At 39.6% G+C, this 18,574-nt stretch overlaps 1 protein-coding gene across 3 annotated transcripts in view; it reads left to right on the top strand.

The window, feature by feature from the left end:
* The window catches only part of ARHGAP21 (Rho GTPase activating protein 21), a 113,379-nt gene that overhangs the window by 67,972 nt on the left and 26,833 nt on the right, over positions 1–18,574 (top strand). Inside the window, exons 7-8 of one of the 3 annotated variants that reach the window (XM_072412711.1) lie at positions 10,296–10,325; positions 11,752–13,804. In XM_072412711.1, the coding sequence (XP_072268812.1) occupies positions 10,296–10,325; positions 11,752–13,804 (2,083 nt within the window). Of the gene's footprint in view, positions 1–10,295; positions 10,326–10,832; positions 11,057–11,751; positions 13,805–18,574 lie in introns of those variants that run through there. The other 2 variants (XM_072412713.1, XM_072412712.1) reach the window with 2 other exon arrangements.

Consider the following 18,574-nt stretch of genomic DNA (forward strand, 5'->3'; position numbering starts at 1 on the left):
TGTCGGCTAAATTGACCTAAAAAGGCACAAACTGCTCATTGCTCAAGGAACCCCTAGCAATCTCTGGAGGAACCCTGGTTGAGTATACTGCATTAGACTATGTCTATGGTAAAGACTTTGGATTGTCAGTTCATAGAAGGGTCGTGACTATATAGTAAAGCTCGTCATTATATGTCCGCACTATAATGAATGAAAATAAATACTAAGCTGCTTTTAATCTCTCCTATACACACACATATTGGCCATTGGTTGCACTTATACTCAAAGGGGAATTCATTGTGTTTCACTTCATTGATAACCTGGTTCAGTACAGTAATTCAATGTTTTTCTTCAGTGATAACCCATATCGACGAACAATTGTGATAACTAAAGGATGCAGGCAGCTACCCCAGCAGTGTATGTTTAGTTTTCTCCAAACACTTTTCTGTACATGCCGCAGATTAACATATTAACAAGCGATATGATCTATGGTGAGCGAGGTGTTGTCAGTGAATGTATAATGATTAACATCAGCACTCCTTTACTCTGAGAACATAAGGGTGTGTGCCATACTTCACAGATATTACAGATTATTTAGAGCAGTTTTTTTTTTTTTTTTTTTTTTTGCTGGATGGGAAGGAGCTGCAGGCAAGTGGTCAAAAGTGGACAAATTTAGTTTTCAACTTGGTTGTTGCCCTAAGAGTCCAGTAACCCCTAGAATTCTGTCCGCTTCCTACCACTCCACCCCATTTACTTTGTTCCAATTTTCGCCCATACCCTTAGTATTGGCAATTTTTTCCAAAGTCTTTGTGCTTCTGTATTGCAACTGGGTGGTTACTGAAACGTGCCGGGTGGTGCACCTGGTTTTAGGGGACTGAAGAATACAGAAAACATATGATATGACAGGTGGTGATGCTGAATCGATTATAAGATTTGGCTCATGAGTGGCTTTTCAGTCATCTCAAAGGTATTCGGTAGGGTTGCGGCCAGGGTCCTTTGCCAGTTGCTCAACTGCAAACTCATCAAACTATGACTGTTGACAAAAGGTTTGACATGCATGTCTTTGCATTCTGTATCATTAGCATTACCCTTTACTGTGTACACCTGAGCTACATAATATGGAAGGTGACCCCCATATTTTCATCAGTATGGTCAATCACTGCATACATCCACCTATATAAAAATTAGACCTAATAGCAGAACGCACAGTCCGTTTTCACAAGCAATGACTTACAGTAGTTTCTAAGCTCACAAGCTCATGTTATGTAAATAGTTTTTTAGTTAAGTTTATTCAGGTTTTTGTCTCCTAAATGTTGGATGTACAGACTGAAGAAAGGTTTGCTAGATCGTAGATAAGAGCTTTTGTCAAGAGTGTATTTTGTAAGCGTAGAAGACAGATTTACTCTCATAACCACAAGATATTACAGGAGAGTGCCCATTACTGATACATTTTCATTAATAAAAAATGAATAATATTTCTAAATAAATTGCCAGCACTTAAAATACATGTCTTGCCGCCTAGCTCTTCGTCCGTTTAGTGTGTTTTGCTGGGTTCCTGTACAGAAACTGATCATCCCATATATTATTTACCTGCCCATGGTTTTTGCTTGTAGGAAACTAGTGTACAAATGAAATAGATTGTTTAAATTATAAATAAAAAAAATTAACCCTTCTCCAGGTCCAAAACTTTTTGCTCCATCACCACGCTGTGCTTATTACTTGTTAGGCCATCCAAGTCTTCAATTTTATGGATTCAGAGGTGAGAATTCTAATATAATATACATTTTTACTCTTATGGGAGCTACTATTCTGTGGTACAATCTGAATATTCTGAAACAAATGCTCTGAATTTTGAATGATTCTCCCTTCTAAAATGCTCATCTCTTTAGTGCACGTTAAGCAATTTCCCCATTGCTGCCATTATATAGAAGACATTTTAGGAGCATCAGGTTATCTTGGTTTTAACACTCCGCTGCAGGAACGGCATAGTGGTATTGGTCTTTTTCATTTCTGCTGAAAAAAAACCTAAGCACCAACCTTCAAGCAAAGTTAGTCAAATTGGTGGCTATTCTTAAACACGCTGGCACCAATAAAAACTTCCAGCCTTTCAAATCTGCTTCATTTAACACTAAAGCAATGTAAAATGTCAGAGGAAATTACTTTAAATGAGCCTTTCTGGACCTATCTAACCATGGGATTCATCTAAAAGTCTTTTAGGACATTGGGGAACCTCTGTTATAAATGCCATATCCCAAGCTCAGTGTTTTAACATGGAGGTCAATGGGAAGTATGCTTTTTACACTGCAAATGGGAAGAATGTCACCCTTACAGATGGCCAAAAAGATCATTGGTGTCAAATAAATGGACCTGAGAGCTACAAATTCTTCTTTGCTCAAAGAATCCCTTGCAACCTCTGGAGGAACCCTGGCTGAGAAATACTGATCCAAATAGTAGTTGCTTGTGAGCTGTTGACATCTTCAAGAGGAAGACCTACTAACACAGTAACCTTTATCTAGGACAAATGTAAGTAAGGTCTGTGTGATAAAATCCGATCAATAAACCTGTTAAGGACAAAAGAAAATGTAGCACATCTGAAATTAAACATGACATTTACGTATGGGGAAAAATGGAGGTGGATTCTGTTTCCATTCATTTTTTTTTTTTTTTTTAAATACTCTGAAGTTTCCTTGTTCCTATTTTGGATTCCTTTTGTAATTTGACTAATATTAACCAAAATGTAATTACGGAAATCCCCTATAATCTGTGTTACAAATATTTATTTTTTGCTAACATTATGCGTTAGTCATGTTTTTTTTGGCAGAAGTCAGTCAAAAAAAAAAAAACCATGGCTAACAGTGTTTGTGTAAATGTAAATCTTGTGCTCTAGTATTGTGTTTCAGTGGAAATGCCACTCTGTAGGCCAGTCTGACTTGCCTACTAAAAATTGCCACCTCGTTTAAGGACTGCAGTGTTTTGTTTTTGGGTTTAGCTACAGACACACACATTCTTATTTTGCCTTTCCTTCGTTCTCCACTGCTGCCTTTGCTAGGAAAGTGCCAAATATTTTCAATTTTGATGGGCATGTGTCTACCCCCCCCCCTTTCCCCCTTTTGCCTCCACAGGTGCTTGGTAGTTAGCCACTTGAGTACCAACCATTATTACGTTGGTGCACTTACATAAGCTAAAAATTCTCCATTCTTTATAAGTGTGAAACAGTATCAGAACTTTTTTTTTTCAATGCTGCAAATGGTGATGGGGGAGATGAGGGGAAAGGAGTATAAATTGGGGAGATGTTTTGACCTGATGTAGCTTTGAAGCTGAGTTACTTTCTCCAAATTCAAGTTTTCTGGCTGCTGAACAGACCTTCCTTTATCAATATTTAAGATTATGCAAAACGGGGATTTTGAGTCACCTTGTCTTTCTTTATTTGCATTTAAATTCTAGGTATGTGACTCAAAGTATCAGTATAAAAGGATCAGCATGATTTACCTGGAGGTCAGCAATGGTTCTGCCCATATTTTTTTCACTAAAGGTTACAAATACAATCAATTATACAGCGTGGTCCTTTGTGTTTAGAAAGCAAAGCGACTGCTCATTTAAGATACAGTCACGTTTTCTCGTTAAAGAAAAACCCCCACCCAGGCACCTACTGATTTTTAGTCTTGTTTCCCTACTACTCCGTCAACTCCAACTTTTTAAACACTTTCCTCTTCTGTTGAATGAAATTTCTAGCATGAACATTACTATATAGCTGCAGCTCCAGTTTACCTAACATACATTTGTGGGTTGTAAGACAACTGAGGCTGTTTATTTAGCAGTAATACAATCAACTGTTGCTGAGCAAATAGTTTTAAGCATTGTGTTAGAGATGATTCATTTACTTACATAGAAAAATAATTTTTTCTACTACACGTGGTTCAAGCAGGTTATCATAAAGCTCGATTTACTGGGCCTGGCTATGACTCATAAATGTCCATGAACTCCTAATGAAGAACAATGGTGTATCTACGTTTACCTCCTGTTTAGAGATGTAATGTCAATGAGCTTCCTCATCAGCACTGACCTCTTCACCTGCCCCAATTCAGGTTTGGTATTATCTTGGATTTCTAGGCTTGAATGATATAACCATATGTACCTGTAACAGCCAAACATTCAGCATTTTCAAAAAAGGAGTTCAGCATTAGCAGCCTAGAAATTTTTTGAATGCTTACTAACAAACATTAATATGTGTAGTATTTTTTTCTAGTTTAAGTTCTATCTGTATATACAAACATCTGATAGATATGGGTGGTATATATGTATAGTACAGGTACTAGGTCATATGATAACTTGTTTCCTGCCGCGTAAAGAATGTGCAGCAATTTTTGCATTTTTATTTAATATTTACCTAGTCTTATACTGAAGGAGTAGCCTGGAGTATAACTGATTTCCATATAAATTTACTTTTATCTTCCGCCTCCGTCACGTTTCTGAGTAACTGGTTTTGCGAGGGCTCTCAATGTGACTAATCTGTTTGATTTTTTTTTTTTTTTTTTTTTCTTACCGATTCCCATATCTTAAAAAAAATGGCGATGTACCGATAGGGTCTCTGCCAGCCAAGATTAGTCCAATTGCAAGAATTGTATGAAGGCACCTTTATTGAAATACAGTATTAGTGGCTGTGCTCTACATGGAAATCTATCGCAAGCTTGAATCCATCTGTTTTCTGCCACTCTTGCCAACTTTTCAGGGAGGTGTCACACCATCATTGCCAAAAATGCTTCAGAATGTCACTGGTGAGAACAGCTTGCCTGTTCAGCCAGCAAAATAGTGGCACATTTCATGTCCGAGTCACTGCCCATACATGTTCTCCAAAGCAATTCTGCCACAGGGGAGATCTTGCAATGGACTGAATTGGTCACCAATTTAACATCATCCCAACAAACTTCTAAAATGTTCTGCAAACAGTGATGCAAAGTTGCAAGAACCGCACCAGACATTGCTTCCAACTATTAAAACAATTTCCATTGTGTCACTCCCAGTCTGAACTGTTATGTGCTGTACCTTGATCTGTGTTACAGAAAGATTCACTGGGGAGCATCTGGAGAGCCATCAGTTGTCTCCTGACAATACACTGGCCTCTAAGTGGAGGCTGTCCATTAAAGCATGGCGGTAATTAGATTGAGCCTGATAATAGTTTCCTGTCAGCATAGAACTCTGCCTGGCATCAGCATGACCTGTACATTATGCAAGTGGCCTGCAGATTGCTACATACATTCACAATCTACTTCTGTATGTCAAGTATGTCATTCTCTAGGTTGTCTGGTAGAAGACATGCCACTGTGTCTGAAAATGTAACTATACCCCATCTTTTTTCCTTGTTTCAATTCCGGGGACATCTTAACCACATGGTAAGTGAAGAAAAATCTGCAACACGGTAACGAAAATCGGACAGAGGTTCTAGTTTTTTATCCAGACTACTTCCAGAATTTTTAACTATTTGTTACAAATTTTCCATTTTTATTGCACCAGTAGGGAAGGAATCTCTCCAGTCTAGCCTCAGACTAATAAAACCCCATAAGAGTTTCAATCTTTCCCATTTTATCCAAAACTAGTTAAGAGGTGGATAAAAAAATACAGGGAAACAAACATTTTTTTTTTCTGTTACAGTATTCGCTTGCAATCCAGAGCTGTTCTCTCTGTCCATCATTATGCAATCTCTAGCGCATGATTGGCTCTGTCCTCATACTTCTTGTTCTTTGCAGTTGATATATTATAAAAATAGCTGCATTACTTGGCTTTTCTATCAACCTTGAGTTCATCATTAGGATTTTTTAAATAAAATACTTTCTGAACAATCACTTCATTAGGGTTGCCATACTTTGACCCTCTGTCCTTTCAGGTAATGGTAAAATTTGGTGAAAAATAAAGGTTCTCATTTAAGATTTTGTGATTTACCAGAGGGAGATCCGATATATTACATTTTCATTTCGCTTCAAAAGCCCCACAAAAATAACTACACACCAACTCATTCCTGCAGCATCTGATTCATATTTGACTGTGAGATAGAACATTGCAATTTGTTTTGGATCGAATAAGTGATATGATTACTTGTGTTTTGCAGAACCTGTTGGTGCTGAATTATGGTACAGAAAATAGTTTTAGGAGTGTTACTGCTGATGAAATGTACAGAAAATTAATCTACAGACTTGTGCAGTTACTATTTTTGTATGAATATATTTAGGAAACTGAGATTTAAACTTTTTTTTCCTGTAGTCTGAGGGGTAAACCTGGAAAAAACTAGGTGAAATATACATATTTTGTGAAAACCACTTCATTGCAGTTTAGTAAGAGACCCTCTCACCAACCTAATCCAGCCAACCCTAATGCTAGAAGTACAAAAAAAATTACTTTTACATGCTAGACTTGCTACGAAATTTACTTGACTATTCTCTAGGATAGCCCTAGCCCACACTTCTTCTGGAAACATATGATTACTGTCCCCAAGCAGCTGGGAAAAGAGTGAATGGGAATACTGCAGATTGTCACTTAATTACAGTGGGTTGGGGCCACTGGCATCACATCCAAGATGGCAGCACATTGGCAGGAATTATATTTTTGTTGAAATAAATGGTCTAGCATAACTGGCAGACGTTGTAATAAATGACTCACACGACTGACTTTTAATTATGACCTGGAGTTCAGCTTTAAGTGTTTTGCTTGCTGGAGCCTCTCTTCAGAGATACCCATTCATTTAGCAAAGTATGGTTGCCAATCCATTGTCCTACCCACTAAGCTTATCTTTTCTGTGAGGGATTGCATGGTGCTGGGATAGCTTTTGTTGTTCTTGCTCCTTGCCTCTGTAGATTGAATTGTAATTTTGTTAGAGGGTGGGGATTTAGTAGTATAATTGCATTTGTTATTCATTTTGATTTTATATCCTCCTGGGCGTAACTTTGAAGTATTTGGATTGCTAGCTAAATAGGCAGCTCTGCAGAATGTCTCCTGCAATGGGGTCTCCCAGTGCCAATTCATTGCTTTTTGCTCTCCCTCTCCTCTGGGTCAAAGTGGTAGTGTCCCTGTTTAGAGTGAACTTTTAGGTAGGTAGTGAAACCCTAATTAGGTGTAAATAAACCCAACAGAATCAGTTCTGCAATGGTATCGCCCATATTTTATGCTCGCAAGTTTCCTTAAAAATCCTTGGGATCCAAAATACTTTCTGCATGTTGATCTTGAATAAGTAATCCTCATGTGATTAGAAGAAGTGGCATAGTAGACAATATTCTCATTATGATTCTACAACTGCCATGCTTAATGTTTGTGTGAGTATGCATTAAGCTGAAATAACTGATTCTTCACGGTTATTCTAACCTCACAATGTGGAATCATTCACACAGTGTGTATAAGATGGTGCAGAGATAAACACTGTTAAAACGGCGTCTGGGTCTTCTTGCTTCTATCTACTTTTCCTAAACGTAATTAACCTCATCTTACTGAGGAAATTATTGAAGGAGAGAAGTATAAAGATTTCCATTGCTGTTTTCTCCTTCGTTTTCTGGCCGCAGATTAGGAAAAGTATGAGATAGAGGGTTTCGACCTTACTGATATATTAACTTGTTCCATGTTTGTCACTTGCAAAGTATTGAATCTAGTGGATGGATGTTTTATAGTAAGGTAAATGCATTTTGAAAAGATGGTCAGTGCTGGACCAACAAAAGGTGAACAGACAATGAAAGATGATGCACCACAGTGATCAGCCCATCTTTGTCACTGTGCTCTCTCCTCTTATTGACATGTTTGTCCCTGGCTGCTTTCAGCATAATTATATGTGGGTTCAGCTTTATTTTTGTAAGGATATTGGACCCTGTTTTTCAGGTGGTGGTAATGTATTATATTCCCAGTGTTCTTCCCAGCCCCTTCTAGCTGGGTGCACCACCCAGCACTTTTCAGTAACCAACTGGCTGTTTAGGTGCTTACTGAAGAGTTAAGCCACAATACAGGGGCTGCCACCCACCTAAAATTTCCTATCACCCTGCCTAAAAAACATTTCTGGGTTGAACACTGTATTCCTCTTGTTTGGCTTTTAATTGGAGAGGTTTTAAAGTTTGGTTTGACTCTGATTGATCATGGTCTTACACAAAGCAATTAATTACCAAATAAATTATGCAAAATATACAGATAGCACTAATCCACAGTTAATGTAAACCTATGCATGCTAACTATTTGCATATTCTAAAGTAGCTTAAAATGAGCACTCATTTATTTCTTCATATATAAATATCAGAGAAATTCCTTTTGAAAGAGATAACAGAATCTTGGTGGGCTGACCATCTTTTAATGCGAACAACCAGCAGTAAAAAATCAACAGTCTTTCTTGTGACTTTTGATCCTTAAAGCGGAACTAAAGCTCACTATACTCGCCTGTCCCCATTCTATCGCAGGGCCCTGTCATCTTCTTCCTCTTTGAGATCTTGGGCCATCTTGATTGGCTGGGCTGGAATGATGTAACTCCGGTGCATGGGAGTTCATTAAGTCCAAGTAAGCGCAGAGGAAACCAAATTATATTTAAACTGGATTTATATAGCACCAACATATTACGCAGCGCTGTACATTATAAAGGGATTTGCAGGGTATCCTGGTTATCAAAGCCAATCTGTGCATGCTTGGCTTTCTCGATAGTTTGAGGCTATCAAGCCGATCAGAAGGATTATTGCAGAAGTGACATTACCTTTCTCTTTCTGCAATAATGACCGGCCTGATCCAACATTTAAGGAACTTTGAACCAGAATACCTTCACCCTAAAAGCGGCTAGAAAGGTCAGTGATGGCTTCTATTTTACTCTATGAATATGTAAAGATCTCCATGTCCGTATTCTGGGCACAGGTGCGCTCTACTGATCGACTCAAAATATTGATGGAAAATAAAATGTATCACTTCCAATACAAAGATATTAGTTTGAGATATGGAAAATGGTCAACAAAGTTCCACAGCTGCCAAATAAATTTGGAGTCAAAACCAATTGCATTCTAAATTAATTTGTAGGAATGGAGGGTGTTTGTCATTTTTTTAAATTAATCCGTTTAGTCCCATTTTATGTGTGTGGTCATTAGAAGGGTGCCCATAGGTAGGCCAGTCTCAAAGTTTAAGATTGAGTAATCTTTTGCATTCCTGCACCTAAAGGCTCATCTTTCCTGAATTAGAGCAATCTAAAACTGGTTACAATGTATCTACCATCCTGCTTTATTTTTCTGATTACAGTTATAATCTGACCTCTTTACGAAGGTTTAGTCTACACAGACATTTTCCCAAGCGTTTAACCTGGGGCTTTTAAAGCCCATCAATCTACACCAGGACTTTGTCTTGAGGCACGTTTATGAGGGCTATCTATAGTGTTGCTTGCAATGTTTAAAAAATTAAAACGCGGTGGAAACGGTGTTTTGAATAGGGTGTTTATAAGCACTTTAAACGTAAACGAGTTAAAAGCGTGGAAAAAAGACGTTTTACAGGGTTTTTAAGGCAAGCTTTAAAACACTAATAAGTGCATATATAAACGCAGTAGGAACGTTAACACGCCTTTTTAAAAATGTCCGTGTAGACCCAGCCTAACAGTTCAGCTGCTACTAGAAAATAAACGGGCAGCCAAAACGGCCCAATGCATGTCTGATTTGTGGCATGCTGGGATGTGTAGTCCCTCAGCAGCCGCCCCAGTTTCCCAGCTGCCGCATTCACAGATTGGATTAATAACGTCTGGGACAGGCATTTTTTTCCCGGGATCTGGGTATAGGGAAGCAATTTCCTCCACAGCATCTTTCTAATTTTAGCTGGAATGTGGAAAAGGGGCAGCTTGCAGTCAGCTGAGAGCTGAGCCTATAGCCACGTCTGTACAAGAAGCCTCACTATTCGGGATGCATAATCGAGCATCACTGTCGTCATCCACAGGCTGCGTGCTGCTGAAAGCTCCTGAGAGCGAGGGCTTTAATTGCTGTAGTGGAAGGATGGGTCTGTAAGAAACAGGGGGCTACCTACATGTTGCAAGAGGAATGCACATAACCCCCACCAGAGAGGTGCTTTTTATTTTTTTTCCTTGTCCTCCAGCAGCAGAGAGCGATCCACGCAATGAGCATATGTGTGCGAGACCCAGCAGCCATAGGAGAATATAGCAATGCATAATCTGCTCCACCGCCCTTGTGGGATTTTTTTTCCAGAAATCCATGTACATGTATTTTTAGCTCTCTGTAGCCGGCATCAATATGACAACATAATTCAGTCTTTACATCAATAAGCTGCTTTTCATTTTTTTTCCTTCTATCTCTTACTATGCTTTATTTCCTGCCCAGCTGCAGTTTCCAAAGGATGTCACAGCTCTGGTAAGACACACACAGACACACAAGCCTTTTCTCTCTATGGAATGTTTTCATTTTGATGTAATATGTCTGACACCCTAGCTCGTTAACACCGGAACCGTTTTAGTTACGGCTGTCTCCTAAATCCGTGTCTTGTGTAAGTGTAGAATTGCATGCGCTAATCGTACCAATTTGATTTTTTTTTTTTTTACCCTCATTTAAAATGTGCTTGGTAACCCTGTGTTGTTTTGTATGTTGCAGGAGGTTAAATAAACCTTGCCCCTGCCTTTTAGTTTTTTATCCTGTGTGTTTATGGCTGCGAACATTGAGCTTTATAACCTTCCTAATGCAAATAGGGGAAAAAAAGAAGGCAGGAAAAGAAGGCAAGGCTAGTCACTCCTTGCAGTAAGCATGTCACAGGCAGAACAGGAACTGCTGTAATCTGATACCACACCTGTACTATATAAAAAACCTCAGGCAAGCCAATAGATTTGTCTATACTGCATTGACGGCCACTGCAGTCTGTCTTTGCTTAATTACTCACAACTGGAACCTTTAAACCTGTCTTACTATGCTTCCGTGAGCTGGTTTTGCATTCCAGTGACTGCAGTTTCTCCGGTTCCTGTAATCCCTACGTATGCTGCGCTTATTTTGCAATGATTGCTGAAATGCATTTCGATACAAGAGGGAAATGGGCAAAGCGGACAGAATTTAGTTTAACTCTTTTTCAGCGTAGTCGGTCCCTGAGGCTCAAGGTATGCTCTGGTTTAACCAAAAGAAAAGGATTTGTATCTTTTTGGATCCCATTAACGATTATTTTATAACTGTTAGTGGTTCTGATAGTGTTTCTGATTTTATGCAGTTTAACTGATCCTTGCCCTGCATTCTGCTACTTTGACTACTTTGTTTTAACATGTGTTTACTTTGTTACATGGTGGCACTTGCACTTTGCATGTAATTCGACCTTAATAATATTAAAACAGTACATATGTGATATTATGTGCAAACCATATGGTTATGGTTTTTTTTTTTCTTTCTGTATAATAGGAGCTGACCTTTAATTTTATAATTTGTATCTTTTTATATAAAGTATAATTTATAATTCAGTTTTTGATGTTTGCTGAGAGGTTCACTAATTTACCTGCTTTTTACATCTAGCAGTGTGATCTCTCGAAAAAAGTTTTACACCATGGCCAAGAGTTTTTGCCATGGCCTTTTCATAAGGCGTCTCCTCTTGCTGAAGTACGGTCTTAGAACTTATGAAATGCAGCAGGACCTTAACTTGGTAATGGTCATGATAAAGCTGAGAGAAGAGAGGTGTTTGCACTAGGATGCATAAAAAGTCATTTATTGATTTCAGCCAGCAGTTTTCAGCATATTAGACCAATTAGTCATTGTTTTGTTTGTGTCTTTTTAAAGAAGTTCCTAACTTTGATTTTTGTCTTTTTAGGCGTATTCCCAAGATGCTTACCGGAAAGGAAATGACGCCTTTAGTGGTAAAGCAGATAATATCCCGGAACCCCCACCTATATGTTACCCCCAAAGAAAATCTCAAGGTTCAGTGATGGCACAACCGGCTGAGATTCCACCTCCTGGGACATCACTGTCCAAGCAACAACCTGTGCAGCCGGATAAAAACCACCATGTAGAAATCCAAGTGCCTCCGTCACCATCAAATATTGTAAAGTCCAACACTGCTGTATGTGTCATCAATGAATCTGTGAGAACAGTTATTGTGCCTTCTGGGAAAGTTGTAGATCTGTCATTGGCTACAACAAATTGTACCGGTCCTTTACACCGGACTGAGCCATGCGCAAGGACCACAACAACGCCTTCTGCTGGGCTTCCAACAATGCCAGTGGAAGTCAGGCAAATGGACAATGCTGGATTACTTGTCAAACCTCTAAGCTATGGTGGACAAATTGAGGCCATGGATAGTTCTAGGGCAAGTGTGCGTGGTGAAGATTCTCTATCTTCAAACCTTTTGTCAACTAATGGCTCTGGGCCTTTGCACAGGGTTGAACAATGCACATTTATAACCGCGCCAAGAACCACAACATCACCCGCTGCTGCTCCTTCAATGCCGATGGACTCCAGGCAAATAGATAGCCATGGTGTACTTGGCAAGCCTCCAGTGTATGGTGGACAATCCGACAACATGGATAGTCCTAGGTCACTGGGCCACAGTGAATCCCCATCTCCTACTAATCACTACGCTTCTCCCACTTCTCACCAGCACATAGACTGGAGGAATTACAAAACCTATAAAGAGTACATTGACAACAGACGTATGCATATGTATGGCTGCCGAACAATACAGGAGAGGTTGGACAGCCTCCGAGCAGCTTCTCAAAACCAAACTGACTATAATCAAATTTTGCCAAATCGCTCTTCTATTCAAGTTCGCCGTCGAAGTACTTCTCATGACCGGGTTCCACACCCTGCCCAGATAAGGCAGCGAAGTATTTCCCAGGAGCGGCTAGAGGATCCAGCACTGCTGAAAGATTGGCCTCGCAGTGCTTCCCAGGATGCAATACCATTACCAGCCATGCTACCCCGAAGCCCCAAATCTAAGTCATGGGATTTTATTGCCAGGCAAGGAGGCAGGTTAGATCTTTATAATGCCGAACTTCCTGAATATAATGGCGAAAGAAGGCACAATTATAAATGGACAGGATTTACTGAACAAGATGACAGACGAGGCATTTATGATCGATCTAGGCAACATTCGTTTCATATGCCTCTTCGTTCTCCAAACTTCCAAATGGGACCTGTTGCCTATAGTCCTGATGCTAGAAGAGTGAGTGGCCGCGTTTTGACGTCGGCACATCCCTTGCCAAAAGCTCCCGCAGACTACAAAGGCACCCCTGTTTCAAGGGACTTTCACGGTTCCTCTTTTCGTTCACCTCATCCTCGGCAGATCACATCCGAAAGAATTCCGATTTCTAAAGCTAATTCTGTTAGAAGCTCCTCTAATTATGGACCTAAACCCTATCCTAGCAAAAAGGTGGATGATGGACTTGTCAAAGACCAAAAAGTGGTAAACCACATTAATAAAGGTGGTGTAATAAACATGCAGGTGATGTCCCAAGCAGAAATCTCTCCTAGTCCCCATCTAGATTCTCTCAGATCTCCCGTTATTTCCTCTACTCCGATTCTCACAAAGCCTGTAAAACAGGTGATTGCTGGCTCAGCTACCTCTGATAAGGTGGATGTTCAAAATGGACAAAGCTGCAAAGCTAAAGACCATGATTTAAGCATGGAATTTGATTCAGTGGATCCAGTGGTTTTAAGGGACAAATCTCCTTCTGGTCAGCAGACGCCACAGCCTATAAGACAGCAATCCTATATCTTTGCCGTGAATGACCAAGACCAAGTAACGGACACTACCTGCTGGTTACCCAACGATGCCAGACGAGAAGTTCACATCAAAAGAATAGAACAGAAGAAAGCTTCCAGTTCAAGTTCACCTGGGGATTCGTTAGCCTCCATCCCCTTTATAGGTAAGCACTACAGTTATGTATTTGTATCCCATCTGCATTTTTCACTTCATTACCAGCCTCTATTGTGTACTTTATCTTGACTTTTTTTTCCAGTTTAGTCTAACAACTTATATCACATACTTCTTCTTATGCAAAAGTATAGTATAAAGACCAGGGTCATCGAGTGAAATTAGGCCAGCATAATGCCATTAAATTGCCTAAAATGTCCTTTTACCTGTTGGACCCACTTTCTCTATTGGACTTTTTTTGAAGAATGTGATGTAAGTCGTGAGTACAGGTAGATATGAGCTTTAATGTGCAAGGTGGTCTGGTTAGGGTCCAAAGCTGTCAAAAACATTGTTTTTTCGGGATGTTATTATGGTATGCATCTTCATAATGAGATGGTAAACCAATGAAACCTTGTTTGGTTCACATTAGATATGAAGTTAAATGTGGGTGGTAAGGATGGCCATAGTCTTTAGATGATGATCCTTTATTCTAGATCAAAGATGCCTTTGTAGTTCTTTGTGCATCCAGTATATGAATACATTTCAGTTCACAGCATACAAATGGACTGTTTGAGTGCTAGCACCATGCATAGCTGATTTCTGGGAACTCAGTGGGAAATTGGCAAAACAATTCTAACATGGCTGGTGTATGTACTTTAATATGTATGTTAACTAATGTCAAATAACTCACCTAAATCTGTGGCTTCCTTTCCTTATATAATACATTTTATTAGAACAGATTTGCTTATGGTTAGGGAGGATACCTTCCATCTGCCACCACAGTCTTGTTAATCTGCTAAGGAAAAGCCTTGCATTTTTGACTATGGAGGTCATGTGACTCGCTCCTCTGCATCCCAGAAGGCAACACTTCCTGCCTGAAAAGCCTATTGCTGGTTCTGAGCGCTGTTACTTATGGGCAAGGCTTCGACCAGTGTAAGCGCTAATGGGGTGCTTGGTTGGAGCAAACTGCAATTCTGCAAGTGGGTGAACAAGGGAAGCACATGAATGAAGTTTTAGAATTTTTTCTACAAAAAATACAGGTTTGGTTTAAAGCGTAGCATTTGTAGATCTACCTAATGTTTGGGGGGGGGGCACGAATGGGAATAGAGATGATAGAGGCTGACATTTCCTTTAGGCATACGTGTTTTGTGGCTGTGTTTACTGGTGATCTTCAGTGCTTCTTGAGTCAATGACTTGGAATTAGTGGAGCTGACGAATTTGGACACTTGTCTGGCCATTGTTTGAAACATTTAAACAAGTTCTAATTCTTTGACTCAAATATTGACGCTAGAGTCACCTAGTCATCAAACGGTTTGAATTGAGGTCATTATTGTAAACCATTTTACTACTCTCATGGCAATGTCACTTAAACCCTGCAGGACCTGATTTTCCTGTTTTTAATACTTGCTGTTTTTTGTTTTTGTTTTTTTTTTCCCCCAGTAGCCTTTCTCAAACATAATAAAATAATTTTCAGGTCTTGGGGAACCCCTTCTATATTTAATATAGCCACAGCTCACAGTACATTAGTGTGGTGGTTAGCAGGAAGAATGCCCTCTTACATTGCTAGCCAGTGAGATGAATGTCACTCTTCCAGATAGCCAAAAAAGATCATTGGTGCCAGTTAAACTTGCCTTACCTGGTACAAATTGCTTAAGAAACCCCTAGCAACTTCTGTTGGAAACCTGATAAGCTCCCATACACCCTGACAATCAGTTTAAGCCCAATCAGCGGTTTGCTCTTTCCCATGCAATGTGTTCTTAATGCTGCCATTGACAGGCATTTTGCAGTAAATGGGGAAGGCATATTGATTCCAAGCTAGTGTTTTTTAAAGCCTGCTTCATCATAAATGTCTTTACAGCAACAATAGCCCAAGCAAGTTGTAATTGTTAAACACTTTTTATATAGCTAAATCCTTACTAGAATCTCTGTAAGCAGGAAGCACAGAAGGTTTAAATTTGTCTGCTTGGGAACTCAAGTCCTGGCCTCCTAACCTTGCCCTGAAGCTGCATGTATTCAGCTATGTGTATTTCATCTCCTTATGGTCCTTTAACCCCCCCAGCGGTAACACCAAACCACACTTGGGGTCGCTAAAAACAGAAGAAAAAAAAATAACACTTACCTTGTCCCATCAGCACTCTCCGGGGTCCTGTCTGTACTCGGGCCGCATCCTCTTCCTTCGATCTTCGTCACTGCTTTCACCAGCTGTTCCCCAGGGTTTCCTTGTGACGTTGGTTCATGCGGGAGGCGCGCCGGGAAATTTAAATTATTTTGTGTTGGATTCAATACAAAATAGCTGTATTTAATCCAATACAAAGAAATATATATACACACACACTACTGTACTGTTATTACATTATATTATATTTTTTGCACCCCTTTTTTTTTTGTGTTTTAATACATTTTTTTTTAAATATTGGACATATTTCGGTGAGTTATGCCTAAGAATTATAGGCCTACAATGTGAAATAAATTTCTATGCAAAACAATGTAGCGCTTTTTGCATAACATACGGACAGATTTAGAACGCCAGGGTAGTTAAATGAAGACCGCTTGTGGAAGTGGCGTGCTGCAGTGCAGCTTCCCTTGGAATTCAGCCCACACTGTGCATCAGTGATAACATGTGTTTTACAGGTCGTGCACAACATTATTCATATGACGAGCATTGATGAAACAGTCTTGCTTCATCGGCTCCTGCCCACACTTACTCAACCCATAAAATCTTAAATCCCTGATCTGTAAGCATTCCTTGGTGTTTTTCATCAATTTTATTAAGTGTTGCAATTGTAAGAAAAACTGTTTCTAAAGACTTGTTGCTATTCCAGTTCATAAAATCATGACCTATATAGCATTGCCCTCTGTGATAGACTATAAAAGAAGGTTCTCACAACACCATTTTCTGGACATACTTATTGTATTTAGAAAGTCCTCACAACACGCTAGACATGCATTGTGTTTAGAAGGTCCTCACCACACCAGGTGCTGGACATACGTTGTCTTTAGAAGGTCCTCACCACACCAGGTACTTGGCATACATTGAATTTAGAATACCCTCATAACACTGTATTGTATGGTCTTCTCAATGCCCCCTGCTAGTGACCTGCTGTATTTAGAAGGGCCTGTTAAACCTTTGTACTGCTGAGACACCCAGTCGGGAAAGGTCCTCAACAACACTATGTACCTCTACGTGCATTGTATTTAAAAGGTCCTCACAACACTACTTACCAAGCCCATACTCTTCATCATAGAACAACCTCAAAACATTGATATATCCATAACAAATACTGCAATAAGGTCTTAAAAACACATGGTTTATTGGTGACATATTATTGGAAAGTCTATCCAACAGCTTACTGGTGGCACATGTTTGAGCATCATAGAAAGCTTCCTTAAAAAGTAAGGAGGGGATGGAAACACACAAAGAAAAATGCAAAATGTTTATTATTTCCTCATATTTCATCACTTCCTTCAAAACCCACATTGTCTATGTAGATGTACAGATTTCTCTAAAAGACACTTCAATGGCGATATTGCACCACTTGACATGCTACAACAGGCTCATGTAAGTTTTACAAAGGTAAGATATTGTGTAATAGGAGGTTGGGCTCTATTTATACAGAAATATTTCATAGCTCCTGACAAGCGTGGCAACAATCCAGGTTCACTAAAGGCAAGCGTTTCTGTTTCTGTGTCCTGGCACCCAGCCACACAAGATAAAGGTGAATCCACTCCTATTGCTGAGCTGTTTCTTACTAGTGTAGGTTGCAAAGTTCAATGGAAGATGCCTTAGTACAATTGGTTATGTATTATTATTCTTACACAGTATTTATATAGCGCCGACATATTATTTAGCGCTGTACAACATTCATAGTCCTGTCTCCTAAAGGGGCTCATATTCCAACACACCTACCATCGTTCTATGTCCTTAATACAATCTAAGGTCATTTTTGGGTCAACAATCTACAATCCAAGGTCAACCTTACTACATGTTTTTGGAATGTGGGAGGAAACTCACACAAACACAGGAAGAACCTGTAAACTCCATGCAGATAATCTTCGCCGAGATTCAAACCTGGGACCTAGCACTGCAAACGCCAGAGTGCTAACCTCTGAGCCATGTATTGCTGAGAATATCCATGATTTACTTAGAAGTGGTTAAATGAGATCATGTGCTTCTGTTACTTATTATATACATACATTTGCACATTTTGTTGTTTCAAAAACTACAGGCAGTGTAGGTAGAAATATTGGAGCGCAGTGGTTGACTAGTTTATAAAGGCACATGTTCCACAGTGGTCTTGTTGGTCCTAAACCCACTTCACCGACCAGTAACTAACAATAGCAGAAGTGTGGTCTTGTCAGTTATCTCTGACTACATACTGTTCCCGGTTAGTGGCTCACAAGATATAGGAGCCAGGACAACATGCACCCGGTGGCACCTCCTATATTTCCGTCTGCAAAGATTTATTATTACTACACAGTATTTATATAGTGCCAACATATACAGTGCTGTAAAAAGTCCATAGCCATATCACTAGCTGTCTCTCAAAGGAGCTCACAATCTAATGTCCCTACCATAGTCATATGTCGCTATTACAGCCTAAGGTCAATTTTGGGGGGAAACAAATTAACATAACCGTGTTTTTGGAATGATTGAGGAAAACGAAGGAAAGCCACACAAACAGAAAGAGAACCTGTAAACTCCATGCAGATAGTGTCCTGCCGAGATTTGAACCTGGGATATTTTGAATAGTTCACGGTTACGATAGGTAAAAATTTGCTGCCA

Source organism: Pyxicephalus adspersus, chromosome 5, assembly GCF_032062135.1.
Source record: "Pyxicephalus adspersus chromosome 5, UCB_Pads_2.0, whole genome shotgun sequence".
NCBI lineage: Eukaryota > Metazoa > Chordata > Amphibia > Anura > Pyxicephalidae > Pyxicephalus > Pyxicephalus adspersus.